Raw genomic sequence first — 13,088 nt, 5'->3', positions numbered from 1 at the left:
ATCCAGTTTGAGCCCAGAACTGCGATGAAAGGGCAAGCAGTGGCTGATTTTATCGCAGAGCTCACTCCACCACCTCAGCTGGCCAAGTCTGATCTCCCTTGGACGATCTACGTTGATGGATCTTCCAACAAGAAGGGGTGCGGGGCAGGAATTCTCTTGCTCGCACCAGGAGGTGAGCGATTCGAGTATGCTCTGCGGTTCAACTTTCGAACGTCAAACAATGAGGCCGAATACGAAGCACTCGTAGTAGGCCTGCGCGTTGCCAAAGGACTGGAGGCCAGTCACATAAAGGTCTTTAGTGACTCCCAGCTAATTGTAAATCAGATCAAGGAGGAGTACCAAGCGAAGGACCCCCGGATGGAAAATATCTAGGCAAGGTCAGATCGCACCTCGCCCAGTTCAGGACTTACGAGGTGAGTCAAGTTCAAAGATCTGAGAACTCTAATGCAGATGCCTTAGCCAAATTGGCATCAGCATACGAGACCGACCTGGCTAGATCGGTCCCGGTCGAAATCTTGGACACTTCTTCGATCTTGGAGCCAGATGTGATGGAGGTTGATACTCCATCACCCACTTGGATGGACCCAATCGTGGAGTTCATCAAAGGAAACCCACCGCAAGATCCGAAGGAGCAAAAGAAGACGGCGTGAAGAGCAGCTCGGTTCACACTCCGAGAAGGAATGTTGTACCGATGTGGCTTCTCCTTGCCTCTCCTCAAGTGTGTGACTCCCGAAGAAGGCCTCTACATTCTTAGGGAAGTTCATGAAGGGGTGTGTGGAAACCACTCTAGCGCCAGGTCGTTATCGGCTAAGGTAGTTCGACAAGGGTACTATTGGCCCAGTGTCAAGCAGGATGCAAGGCAGTTTGTGAAAGCTTAAGACAACTGCCAGCGTTTCGCAAACATTATCCGCCAACCTCCTGAACTGCTCACCCCCATCTCAGCCCCATGGCCATTTGACCAATGGGGGGTGGACATCATAGGTCTTTTTCCTCTGGGCAAAGGACAAACAAAGTTCGCGGTGGTCGCTGTGGACTACTTCACTAAGTGGGCTGAAGCCGAGGCACTGTCCCACATCACAGAGTCCAGAGTCACGTCGTTCATATGGACAAACATTGTGTGCCGCTTTGGCATACCCAATGCTATCGTGACAGACAACGGAAAACAGTTTGACAATGCAAAATTCAAGGACTTTTGCAGAAAGTTGGGCATAAGCCACCTCAGTTCGTCCCCTGCACATCCAAAAGCAAATGGGCAGGTTGAAGCAGTAAACAAGATTATAAAGCGAGGACTCAAGCTAAGGTTGGACTCCAAAAAGGGACGGTGGGCCGAGGAGCTACCTGAAGTTTTGTGGTCATATCGAACCACCCCAAAAGAGTCAACTGGCGAAACTCCGTTCTCACTAGCCTTTGGCTCCGAAGCCGTGGTACCAGTAGAGATCGGCATACCAACAGACAGAGTAGAACAGTATGAGCCAACGAGGAACGAGGAAGAGCTACTCCTTAACCTGGACTTGTTGGAAGGGAAAAGGGAAATGGCTCAGCTGCGCTTAGCAGAGTATCAGAACAGAATGGCCAGACATTACAATGACCGAGTTCGACCTCGAAGCTTCCAAATCGGACATTTGGTTTTGAAAAAAATTCAGAGTCATGTTGGCACCCTTGACCCAAGTTGGGAGGGACCGTTCGAAGTCAAAGGCATAGTCCGACCTGGAACTTATATGTTGGCTGACCTGGAAGAAAGAGTGCTTGCGCATCCATGGAACGCGGAGCACTTGAAGCGCTATTACCCCTGAAATGTCGAAATCGTCCCAAAATGGGCTTGTACAAATTTTCAAGGGGCGGAGCTTTCAATAAAGGGAGTTATTTAATTTCATAACTCCGAGTTCGATTAGAAATTAAATGGGGGCCACGGACTCCCATAAGACTTAAAGTTGATCAAATTCGATCCTCAAAACCCACGGGTTCGAGGTGCGATGTCAAAATCAATTACGAACCAAAATTCAATCCTTTGAACGCTTAAGTTAAAGGTGCGATGTTGAAGGTTAGGGAAATTCAATCCTCTAAACCTACGGGTTCGAGGGCGATGTGAATATTAGCTATGGACACAAAAATCAACCCTTTGAACGTACAAAGTTAAAGGTGCGATGTAGAAGTTCCAATTGCTTAGTGTTCTTCCGGACTTCTGAGTTCGAGGAGAAATATTAAAGATTAACAAAAGAAACTCTCAAATTCAAACCTTAAGTTAGAGGTGCGATCCTTTAAGTTAAAGGTGCGAGGTGAATTTATTCATTTGTAAATTCCAACTTGCAAAAGCAAGGTTAAAAGCCTAAAAGAAGAAGTAGCAGAAGAACAAATGGAAGTGGAGAATTGGAAATTTCATTAATCAAAAGGGGAGAGCCAAGGCTTATGTACCTTGTAGCCCAGCCCAAAGGCTTACAAAAAACTAAGGGCTTACAAAAAAAAAACTAACTAAACTAGTGACTCAGCCGCTCCCGAGGTGAGAAGATAACTCGCGTTGAGAACCTAGAAGGTTGACCTCCTGAGATTCGTTCTGTTGGGAAGGGACTCCTTCTTGGGTGGTGCCGACCTTAGTAGGCTCCTGACCTGAGACCTCGTCTTCCTCCAGGTCGGAGTAGTCAGAGTCCAGATCTCTAACGTATTTGTCCACCAGCGATGCATGACCTGGGGTGCCATTAGGCCCAGAAGCTCATTTCTCAGCGTACTTCTTCTTCAGATCGCCGAGGTCGACTTGGAGGTGTGGCATGTCAGCAGCAATCCCCTTCATCAGGAATTTGAAGCCTGCGTCGCTGAAGTCCTTGGCAAACCCGTCAAAATCTGGGTGTTGCTTGAAGGTTGCTTCAAGAAGAGCTCCATTGGAAAGGCGCTCCTTCTCCGCCTTCAACTCGGCAGTAAGACGCCCAATTGTAGCGTCTTTCCCTTCAAAGGCCTGGAGCAGGTCGTCCTTCTCTTTAAGGAGTTGGAACTTCTCCTTCTCCAGCCCCTTAGTAATAGTGTGGGCAGCTCGGAGGTGGGCCTTGTGCCTTCATCCTCCCTCTTCAGCAGCTCGGCTTTGGCTTCAACCTCAGCCCTCAGTATGTCCACCTCGCTCCGAGCCTTCAGCAGCTCCCCCTTGAGCGTAGTAGCAGCCTCCAGGGCAGCAGAGGAATTCTCCCTCTCCTTCGCTGCCAAGGCCTCCCTTCCATCCAGCTCGGCCTTGATCATGACTGTTGAATGGATAGAGGCAGCGAACGCCTGTAAGACATAAGAGGCGAGCATATGTTAAACCAAGTCAAAGCTATAAGACAACAAAATAAGTATTAAAGAGCAGGTCTTACCTCGACGGCGTGGTCGATAGTCCGTTGCAGTACGGACCCTGGGTCGCTCACAAACTTGGAGGCTCTCCTGAGACAGCGATCCAAGCAGGCAGCCGAGATGCGTGACACCTGGTCTTTCACCCCGTAACTCGACGGTTCCATTCTGAACCGCGTCTTCACATCGGATGTGCCCCCCATCCGAGCTTCAGGATCGTCTACGAGTTCGGCGTGGCTTGAAGGCAGGGGGCCACGGGGTCCAACCTCCGAGAAGGAGGTGGTCTTCTTCTTCTTCTTCCTCCTCTTCAGAGGAGAGCCCTCTCTCACCTCACGAAGAGGTGACACGTCCAAGGCCTCAGACTCGCTCCTTGAGCGCTTCTCCCTGGAGCGCTCCCCGGCAGAATCCAACTCAATCACCGGAGTTGGAGCTGCAGAAGATGGACCCGCCTGGTCCTGAGCTGCATTCTGATCCACAGCAGGAGTAACTGGGTCAGAGCTTTGAATTGTCTTAAGGGCGTGAGCACGGCCCTTAGACTTACGTTTCACGCTGCTCGTGAATCCACACACCATGGCTGCAGTACGAATAGGAAGAAAGGTTAGAAGTAAAAAAAAAACTTGAAGCTAAAATTGAGATTGAGATCGAACACGACTTACCGAGCTCGGAGTTTGGCCTCGAAGCTTCAATTGGCCGAACTAGAGGGTTGTAGTCAAGAAGCCCCGACTCCAAGAGAAGCTTGTTGGTGACCAAGGTTCCGATCTTCCTGCCCTTGGGGAAGTTGTCCTTGTAGTACTTGAGGGTGTCAAAAGTGGCTTGATCGAGCTCGGGAATCGGCTTGATCGATACTGCACACAGTAAGCAAAAAATTCGAGTTAGATGCAAATATCAAGAAGCTGAAAGAGAAAAGAGAACGAGAAAGACTTCATACCTAGGTTCCCAAACCTAGCGGGTACGTCAAAGAAGGGACAACCTGACTCGTCCTTTGCCAGCCACTCTCCCGAGGCAAAGAACCACTTTCCTACCCATCCCTTGATGGAGGTCGGCCCCTTGACTATGCCACTTGCGCCTTTCCTTGCACACATATAGTACCGACCAGGTTTTTTGGCTATCCTCTTAGCCTCAAAACACCCAGGCAGCTGGTTGACACTTAGCAGCTCGGCCTCGTCCTCATCCCGAGCTCGCAACCAAAAGAGAATGACTAAAGCAAAAATGACACCCCACCCATTGGGGGCCACTTGAGCAGGAGTCAGTCCAGTTCGGTTTAAGAACTCCTGAGCAAAGGGATGAAGAGGAAGTCTGAGGCCGTATGACCCATCCCTCTGGGGGATTGTCAGCTCTTTCCCCTTCCTCTGGAATCCTAAGGAGGATGTCGTTCGGAATGTTAAACCCCCTACGAAGGGGTCCAAGATAATGTTCGGGCATCCTAGAAGGGTACTTCAGACCCTGGCCCGAGGTGAAGGTGTCGCTATCCTCTCCATCATCTGAGAACCTAAAGTTCTCTATTTCTTCAAGCTCGGACTCTAGCTTACGAGCTAAGACCTCCTCAGAGTCACTCGGTTTGGGGGGCGAACTACTTATCGTCCGACCTACACTACCCAGGCTATCACTATTGGAGGGGGAAGATAAGAAAACTACCATGTTTGAAAGAAGAGTAAGAGCAAGGAGAAATGACTGACCTAGAGTAAGGGTTCGAGCTGGTTTCAGATCGAACTCCAGGAATTCAGGAAACGTAAAGTTTGACCTGAAGTTTCGGGACTATTTATAGCTGATCGGAAAAACCTCCGCGTCGTACACGTGTAATCAACGAGCGACTGGGATCTTCTCGGGATACGCAACGGCGAAACGCTTGAGTACTCCGACAACCTGGCAGGTCGAAACGTATTCCGCAACGGTCATATTCCCTCTACAAATGGAAAGTCGCCACGTGTCCAAAATAGATTCGAATAAACTTCTCTGCCAGGTCGAGATCGAACCTGACAGAGAGGGGGCCAATGTTTGGGGGTAAACACACCCGAGACACGTGGAGGACCCTTATTAATGTTTGAAGAAACCGCATAAAAAGGATTGCTTAGGTCCACCTCGGCCCCGCCGGGGAGACCAAGTTTACCCGACATGAAGACTAAGTGTGGGCAGCAAAGTTCGACCTGACTGGGGTCCGACCTGCTCGGAACCCGACAGGTCCGAGATGAGAAAAAGACATGTAACCGCCGGTCGTGTGTACTGTCGGATCCATTACCTATAAATAGAGGAGTTCATTTCACGCTCAGGTATCGAATCTCACCTCGAACTAAATAAGGAGTCTGATCTATACTGACTTGAGCGTCGGAGTGCTTACCCTCTTGTGCAAGTTCACTCTAGTGTTCAGGTCGGAACGGGAGACCGGGTTCGAGCTCGATTCGTGAAGAACCATTGTGCAAAATCCTGCATAAACAGAAATGATGAGGAAGCAAACATAATTTATAAAAACGTAAAATTAAAAACGAAATGAATATACAATGAGACCTAAAAATTCAAAAATTTATTAGACATAAAATAAAAAGTCCATACCTTTTGATATTTTCAATATTTGTTTTTTAGGGTGCTTTCAAAGAATATTAATAGAAAATCATAATTATTTTATTTTATTTTTAATTATTTTTAATTAAGGTTGTATTTTTATTATTTTGGGACGCAATTTACTATATTAATACAAATATTAAGTCAAATCGAACATCGCTCAAGTGTTAAAACATCTATCTATGACCAAATGGTCAGCTCACGTGGTTACAAAAATAATTCTCCATTAAATTTACATTGGTCAGATTAGAGGTTACAAAAATAATTCTCCATTAAATTTACTTTTAGAAGGGAAAAATGTTGCACGTGGACAAAAATTAGTATTTAAAAAGAGAAAATTTGTAAAAATGGATATATATATATATATATATTAAACATTGAGAGATATTATTTAGAAAGAGAGCTCAAATTAGCGTAATTGAGTGAAAAATTTGTATTTAAATGACAAAATTACTCGGTAGTAGTAATAAAATGATAAATTTCACGTGCATCACACGTGTTGCTGACTAGTTTTTTTAAAAGTACATGGACCTAAACTGACATTTTGAAAGTACAAGAACTAAAATGAACAAAATTTGAAGGTACAAAGACCAAAACGAACGTTCTGAAAGTACAAGAACCAAAATGAATCAAAATCAAAATAATATTTAAACCAGAAAGATTTTATATCTTAGTTAAAAGCGATTCCAAGCATAACTCTAGTTGAATTGATGATAGCCTTCAACCAAGAACAAATAATGCCCAACCTAGCAAAGAAATTCATGGAAGAAATTGCAATATATTTGAGTGGAAGTAAATTAGACATAGCTCAACAGTTTAGTTTGTTTTGTTGAGCTGAATAATGGCATCAAAAAAGAAATTTTCATCTGGTTCAAACTGATCTTCAAGATCTTCGTAGCTTTGCTCTATTCTCAAGTCTTTACCCACTTTTAGAGCTTCCTGCTACAATAGTAAAACTTTCAAGGAAAGAGAAAAACACTATGATATGAAATGTCCCAACACGGTGAAATATTATTGGTAGCCCCATCTGATAATCATTTCGTTTTTTATTTTTTGTTTTTAAAAACTAAGTTTAGAAACATTACTTCCACGGAGTCGTTGTTTTGTTATATTATATAGCTTCTATAAGCACTTCCAAAATCTAGGCCTTGAAAACAATAAATATATAACACACGCACATACATACACACGGTTCTCAAAATTTGGTCTCTTGTTTTTGAAATTTGACTAAAAAATTCAAGTATGTTTAAAAAATAGTTTTCAAAAACTCCTTTTTTGTTTTTAAAAGTTGGCTAAAAATTCAAATACATTTTTAAGAGAGATTAAAAACTTACTAATGAAATGGTACAAAAACGAGTATAATTTTTACTAAAAACCAAATGGTTTTAGTGATCTTACTCATTGGATTGCATGAAGAACATTTCCAAGAGTAAGCAAATGGATTCAACCCAAAGTAAAAAAAAAAACAAAAACTCTGCCTACAAACCATACAAAATTCAACTAACAAAATACCTAAATCGTGTTACAAAAATGTCCAAACTCAATCATGAAAATACTTGAATCTAGCTGCCATAAAATCAAGCAAATAAAAAACACTCAAACTTAGCAACAAAATATCAAATCCGATTAACTAAAAACATCCAACACAATTGAAAAAATTAATACCTAAAAAATAGTCTTATCCAATCATAAATATTTCTGGTCACAAATATTCAAACGCAAAACAAAAAAATAAAGAAAGAAAGAAAGAAAAAAACCTTGAGGTCCTATTTCATAGCCATTCGGTTTTTAGTTTTCCTTTCTTTAAAAACTAAACTTATAGACACCATTTCCAGCAATGTGTTTTTTTTATTTTGTATCTACTTTTTAAAAACGTCTTCAAAATCCGAGGCAAATTTTGAAAAACTATAAAAAAAAAAAAATTTGTTTCTAAAACTTGTTTTTGTTTTAAAACTTTGACTAAAAATTCAAATGTGTTATTAAGAAAGGTGAAAAACATATCTAAAAAAATGACGAGGAACCAAGCATATAACTTTCAAAAATCAAAAAGAAAAAACTTAAAACAAAATAGTCACCAAACACGACCTAACTAATTAAGATATTAATTGCACCACTCCTTCAAGTATATGATTTAAATGGATGGAATTTAGGGTGCCTCCTATCAAGGACTAATGAATTCTGACCATATTCTTAATAGTGCCTCGGCCTCCTATTTACCATCTATCTTTTTATATTTGTGTCCATGTATAGATAATATTAACTATGAAGTAAAATCATTGTTTACTTTCTATAAACATTTTGTCAACACAATAATACATTCAAGCCAACTAGTCTTAACGAAGTCTACATTTGTTTCGTCCCAAAATAATTGGAGGTTAAAATGGTGAATGACATCACACCTATCAGTTTCATTTCTTGTTTGTATAAGATTATCACCTAAATTCTTTTGGAGGTCTAAAGAGATACTTCCCCGCACTAATCTTTGAATACAAATCTGCATTTGTGTTTGGGAGACAAGTCCTCGATGCTCTTGTTTTATCGCAATGAGCTTTTATTGATGAACTAAAAGAGAGATTGGATTCGGGTTTGCATATCTTCTACCTACTATTATCAATGGGAAACCTAGGGGAAAAATCAAAGCATCTAGAGTTATTAAACCTTCTACCTACTATTATCAATGGGAAACCTAGGGGAAAAATCAAAGCATCTAGAGTTATTCGATAAAGGACATTCTCCCTCTAGTAGTTGAATGTCTAAGTATGACTTGTTTCGCTCTTTGGGAATGACTCCTTGGACATAAATCACCCTAAATTTGCGGATGACACAATCCTTTTATCCATTTGCCAAGGTTTGCACTGAGAATCTCTTTAAAGTCATCAAAATCTTTGAGAGCCCCACCCCTCAACAAAATGAACTAAAAACAATTATAATAATTTTGAATATTTTATCTTCTTAAGAAAATATATTTTCCAACTAAATCTTTCATTTTTATAAAAAAGTTACCAAATAACTACCCAAGCATTGTAAATATTGGACATTTTGCCCCGGAGAGTAGTACTGAACCAATGACTTGAGCTTTGCAGGCTAAACAAAATCAAGAAATAATTAACTTTTTTTAAAATCTAGGGTATTGAAAGCCTCTAGTGGCCTAAGCCTACACATTTAAATTAAAGCTTTCTACCTAAAGACTTGAACCTAAGAACCCTGGAGCCTAAAGGGTATCTCCAAACATTTGGCCACTGTACAAAATGATTCTTTTTTTACTTCAAAACTGGAAAACAAGAAACACCCTACGAAAAATATTTTTGTTCCTTTTTTTTTCTTTTCAAAAATGGAAAGCAAAAAATAAAACCCTAAAAAACACATTTTTGTTTCTTTTTCTTTAAAAATGGAAACAAAAACCGGGAACACTATCAAACATACCTGAAGCAACCAATTTCACATAAGGTGAGCACATGAAGATGAGGAAAATATATGAATCAGAATATGAAAATGCCAATTATATCTTTACCTTTTCCACATATGCAGCAACAGTAGAGTTGATAACTTTCTTGATAACTTGCTTGTACACCCTAGAAGGTCCTAGTATCTCTAATAGAATGTCTCTGGGTATCTGTTACAAACGATTCATGAACTTGTCAGTATTCAACTTCTCCTGTATTCACTATTAAGATTGGCAGCGGTTGCTTGCTCAACCTCGAGAGATTGAAAGGAAAGAAAACTTACATTCGGCGTCTTTCCTGATATCCGATGAAGAGCAGAATTATTCCAGGCCAATGAAATGAATTGGAAAGGATAAGAAAAATGAAAACAGTGTAAGAAAACAAGTGAAAGGAAGCAAGTTTCTGGTCATTGAATAATATGAGAACTGTAAATGAGATATAAAAACAACACAGCCACCTATATCCTTAACTATGCGTGTCAAAATATTCAACAGCTCGACAGAAATCAATCGCGATAGCAACACTATTATGCTGATTTCTGGGGAAATAAAAATGAAGGCCATGAGAACCCCAAATAAGAAACATGGGTCTCCACATTACCTCCTTTCACTCTTCGAAAACCTGGAATAGGCTGGGCTTCAGCAACCATTTCATCAAAAACATTGTTGAAAATTGCTCGAGTTTTGGTACCGGACACCTCTACACGAATCTGGTTGCAAACTCAATAAAATTAGCATGATTTAAATAACTGCACTAAATAGTTCTCCATAAAACAATAAGGGTTTAAATTCTACTTGGGTCCTGTATTTTCACATGTATTATTTAGGTCCTAAACATTAAAACATTTTGTTTTAGTTCTAAAATTTGTATAATTAATCATTTTAATCTTTGCCGTTAGTTTTTTATAAACTGTTCAACAGAAACCTAACATAAGCATGATTTTTATTCATTTACCTGATCTACGATGGGTTGGTGGTGTTTGAAGTCGCATCTAGTGCGTTAAATGTTGAGCTTTGAAATGGAGTCAAATTTTTTGTTAAATGATTCATGAAGTATCAATGGCAAATATTACAATAGTTTTTACGCAAAGTTTAGGAACTAAATAAAATATTCTAAATTAGAAAAGGGGAAAGACTAAAACAAAATAAGTAGGAAAGTTTAAGGATCCAAATAGGATCTAAACCAACAATAGAAGTCTGAGGACTACAAACTAAAGGGGCCAAGAATAAAGAATACAACCAAAACTCACCGTATTTCATACCTTTAGTTCTCTATTCTCATTGAGAGCACTAGTGACAGAGAAGTCTTCAAACTGAGAAGAAGAAACACTCACATCTTCTGTACCCAATAGAATTAAATTTATCCAACAAAGTCCTTTACGAATGGAAAATATTGAAATTACTCTTGGAAGAGAAGGAAGTGTATTTCAACCTGATAACACAGCACAAGCAGCTGGAAGAAATCTGTTACTTCTACTGTATAACGAACAAAGAAAAATTTATAATTAGAAACATAGGCAACTCCTATTTGTCATTCACAACCACACAAATGATGATGGCTACATTTATCAGTTAAGGAGTTGGGAGTGGGCGGACCTCAATTAGATGAAGCAGCCACAAATGATGCCAATTTGTCTTTTTAAACAATCAAAACAGTTTCAAATAAAAATATAGCCATCATGCCAATGTTCTTAATGATTTATTAGCAAACAGTTGGTGTTTGTTCTTGTATTGCTTTTTGGTGCATTCCTGCTTTTGGTGGCCTTTTTTGTAGTTTCGTTGAGATAAGAGTTGGTTTTTCCATCCACCAAATAAATTCCATCCAAAGATTTAGTTATGGTCTTGATGGCTATTTCATGATGATACGTTAACTTTCTGTTTTGAAGTGACTAAATTACAGAACAGGGTATGCAGCATCCAACTGGGAAAAATGAAGAAAATCATGAGCGTTTATATATCCACCCAGATTAGTAGTAAAAAAATTCCTTTTAAATCAAGTCTCTTATGAGTTTTATTTTTACTCAACTTTGTTGGTCAACGGTCAACCTATTAGCTTCATCATATTAAAGAAAATTTCAGAGTAAATCAATTAGATGCTGAAGTCTTCCTAATTTGAGGCACGATCAGCTTTCATAATTTGTCTTATGCAACAATTTGCAACATAATTTGGTAAAATTAAATAGAAATTACCTCAAAGAAATTTTTCTGCTACTGTATACTATTTGACTTGGAAAAGACACACTTGTGCAGGTGAGGCTTGGAGTAAAGCAATCTGCTGTCTGCTTATGATATATAACCTACAATCAAGAAAGAAGGTTTAATAAGAATGAATATCAACATAGAAACCAAAATTAGAAACGGAAGGATATAAAAGAAAGTGAGTAAAGTAGACATGTCTAAGATCACAGAAACCATGTTTTAAAAAATAACTTTTCTAAAACTACCTCGGGTATGAACAAATAACTTTAAGCAAAACCCACAAAATATATGACCAGATAATTGTGAGTGTATAATATTACTTCCTCCATGAAAGGAAGCAAAGAGCCTTCAACAACTCAGCGACGTCCTTTGATATTTTTTGTGAACACCTCTTGGTGCCTTACTCATAGAAAATTCTTTCGTAACTATGGTGTAGTCTTATTTCAACAAGATTGGAAAGCTGGAATGTGTTAGTTTGTTGGGGCCTCCTTGGCCCTCGGCTCTAGGCTGTTTTCCCCCCTTTTTGTTCTCAATATATTCTTGTTTCTTATCAAGAAATTATTACTTCCTACGTCATTGCCCACAAAACATGTCAAACAATGTTAAACCGACTTCCTCTCCAAACAACAACATATCCTTCGATTATTTCCATGGAATGCCACAAAACTCAGGGCAAATCAGCCAAAAATGCCAAATAAGTGGCAAATTGGGACAAATTGAACTTGAACCGTCGAATAAAAACCTCTCAATTTCAGATAAATAGTACTGCTCATCAAACCCAAATATCAGTCTGGCAGCAACTTGTATCCCAGCACAAATTGTACTGAGCTAATACACAGTACTGTGAGTTATATTGCTCACTGCCTCTCCTATTCCTTGCCCAATCAATAACGTTCGGTAACAAATTGAAGAATTCCATCAACTCGGGATTGAAGTCAGAATATTACACTGAAAGTTGAACGGAAAACGAATTGAGGCGGAGAGAATCGAAAGGTTTACCTTGGGATTTGCGGAGAGAAAGAAGTTGGTAGCGGCGATTTCCATTGTCGATTTCGTCTCTCTTATCCACTTTTACTGAAATGAAGCCGCGTCTCCTTTCTTCAGACGGCGGTTTTCGCCCAATGCAAATATTTCATGAGCCATTTTTCTAAAAATATCATCACTTTTTTTTTAATATGGTTTGAAAAAATGAGTTTTGAATTACACCTTTGATTCATGTGATTTTATTATTATTTTTTTTTCAACGAGTTTCTGAACCAGCTTACACGCACCTCGACTAATCTCGGACAACGTCTAATCCTATAATATTTTGTGCTAATAAACACATCGAAATTACTAATTTCCAAGGCAGGTGTTTATCTTAGGATTTAGTTATATAAGTTTGTAATTTATATCATTTTTATAAAATTTTCAAACTTAATGAATACATTATAAAAAAATAGATACCTATTCTCATTCTCTTTTATATGGTTTTAGTAATTCTCTCTTTTTTAATACATTTTTAAAATATTACAGTTAAATTACAAATTTAATCTTCACTTTTCAATTATTTAGTGTGCTTGTTCACTCATATTTAAAATTA

General features: G+C 39.5%; 2 protein-coding genes across 7 annotated transcripts; both read right to left on the bottom strand.

The window, feature by feature from the left end:
- Positions 1 to 2,360: 2,360 nt before the first annotated feature.
- On the bottom strand, positions 2,361 to 4,391 carry LOC148209973 (uncharacterized). Its single transcript, XM_088126450.1, has 4 exons — positions 4,238 to 4,391; positions 3,966 to 4,154; positions 3,336 to 3,883; positions 2,361 to 3,252 (listed from the first exon to the last, which is right to left on the bottom strand). The coding sequence occupies exons 1-4, from the start codon at positions 4,389 to 4,391 to the stop codon at positions 2,899 to 2,901; spliced, it is 1,245 nt and encodes a 414-aa protein (XP_087982576.1). The 3' UTR covers positions 2,361 to 2,898.
- A 1,203-nt stretch (positions 4,392 to 5,594) lies between these two features.
- LOC111022592 (uncharacterized) lies at positions 5,595 to 12,662 on the bottom strand. Of its 6 annotated transcripts, none has more exons than XM_088126451.1 (8): positions 12,506 to 12,662; positions 11,498 to 11,604; positions 10,740 to 10,783; positions 10,570 to 10,646; positions 9,909 to 10,017; positions 9,592 to 9,605; positions 9,377 to 9,478; positions 5,595 to 5,730 (listed from the first exon to the last, which is right to left on the bottom strand). In XM_088126451.1, the coding sequence occupies exons 1-8, from the start codon at positions 12,548 to 12,550 to the stop codon at positions 5,671 to 5,673; spliced, it is 558 nt and encodes a 185-aa protein (XP_087982577.1). In that variant the 5' UTR covers positions 12,551 to 12,662; the 3' UTR covers positions 5,595 to 5,670. The 6 variants fall into 6 exon arrangements, with proteins under 6 accessions (XP_087982577.1, XP_022155448.1, XP_022155449.1 ...); XM_022299756.2 differs by lacking the exon at positions 5,595 to 5,730 and adding an exon at positions 6,613 to 6,807; XM_022299757.2 differs by lacking the exon at positions 5,595 to 5,730 and adding an exon at positions 6,613 to 6,804.
- Positions 12,663 to 13,088: the final 426 nt, after the last annotated feature.

The sequence above is a fragment of the Momordica charantia genome (genome assembly GCF_013281855.1).
Source record: "Momordica charantia cultivar OHB3-1 chromosome 7 unlocalized genomic scaffold, Mcharantia_2.0 BLBB01000007.1, whole genome shotgun sequence".
Classification (NCBI taxonomy): Eukaryota; Viridiplantae; Streptophyta; class Magnoliopsida; order Cucurbitales; family Cucurbitaceae; genus Momordica; species Momordica charantia.
The sequence above is the reverse complement of the archived record's forward strand: the minus strand, read 5'-3'. Positions and strand labels throughout refer to the sequence as shown.

Bases quoted from the DNA above. Each gene is read 5' to 3' on its own strand.
- LOC148209973 (XM_088126450.1), bottom strand. From the start codon at position 4,391: ATGTGTGCAAGGAAAGGCGCAAGTGGCATAGTCAAGGGGCCGACCTCC. The intron at 4,155-4,237 runs GTATGAAGTCTT...TACTGTGTGCAG, and splicing joins CGCTAGGTTTGGGAACCTAG to TATCGATCAAGCCGATTCCC. The intron at 3,884-3,965 runs GTAAGTCGTGTT...TTCGTACTGCAG, and splicing joins GAGGCCAAACTCCGAGCTCG to CCATGGTGTGTGGATTCACG.
- LOC111022592 (XM_022299756.2), bottom strand. From the start codon at position 12,550: ATGGAAATCGCCGCTACCAACTTCTTTCTCTCCGCAAATCCCAAG. The intron at 10,784-11,497 runs GTAATTTCTATT...TTCGTTATACAG, and splicing joins AGCAGAAAAATTTCTTTGAG to TAGAAGTAACAGATTTCTTC. The intron at 10,647-10,739 runs GTTGAAATACAC...TATTGGGTACAG, and splicing joins TGCTTGTGCTGTGTTATCAG to AAGATGTGAGTGTTTCTTCT.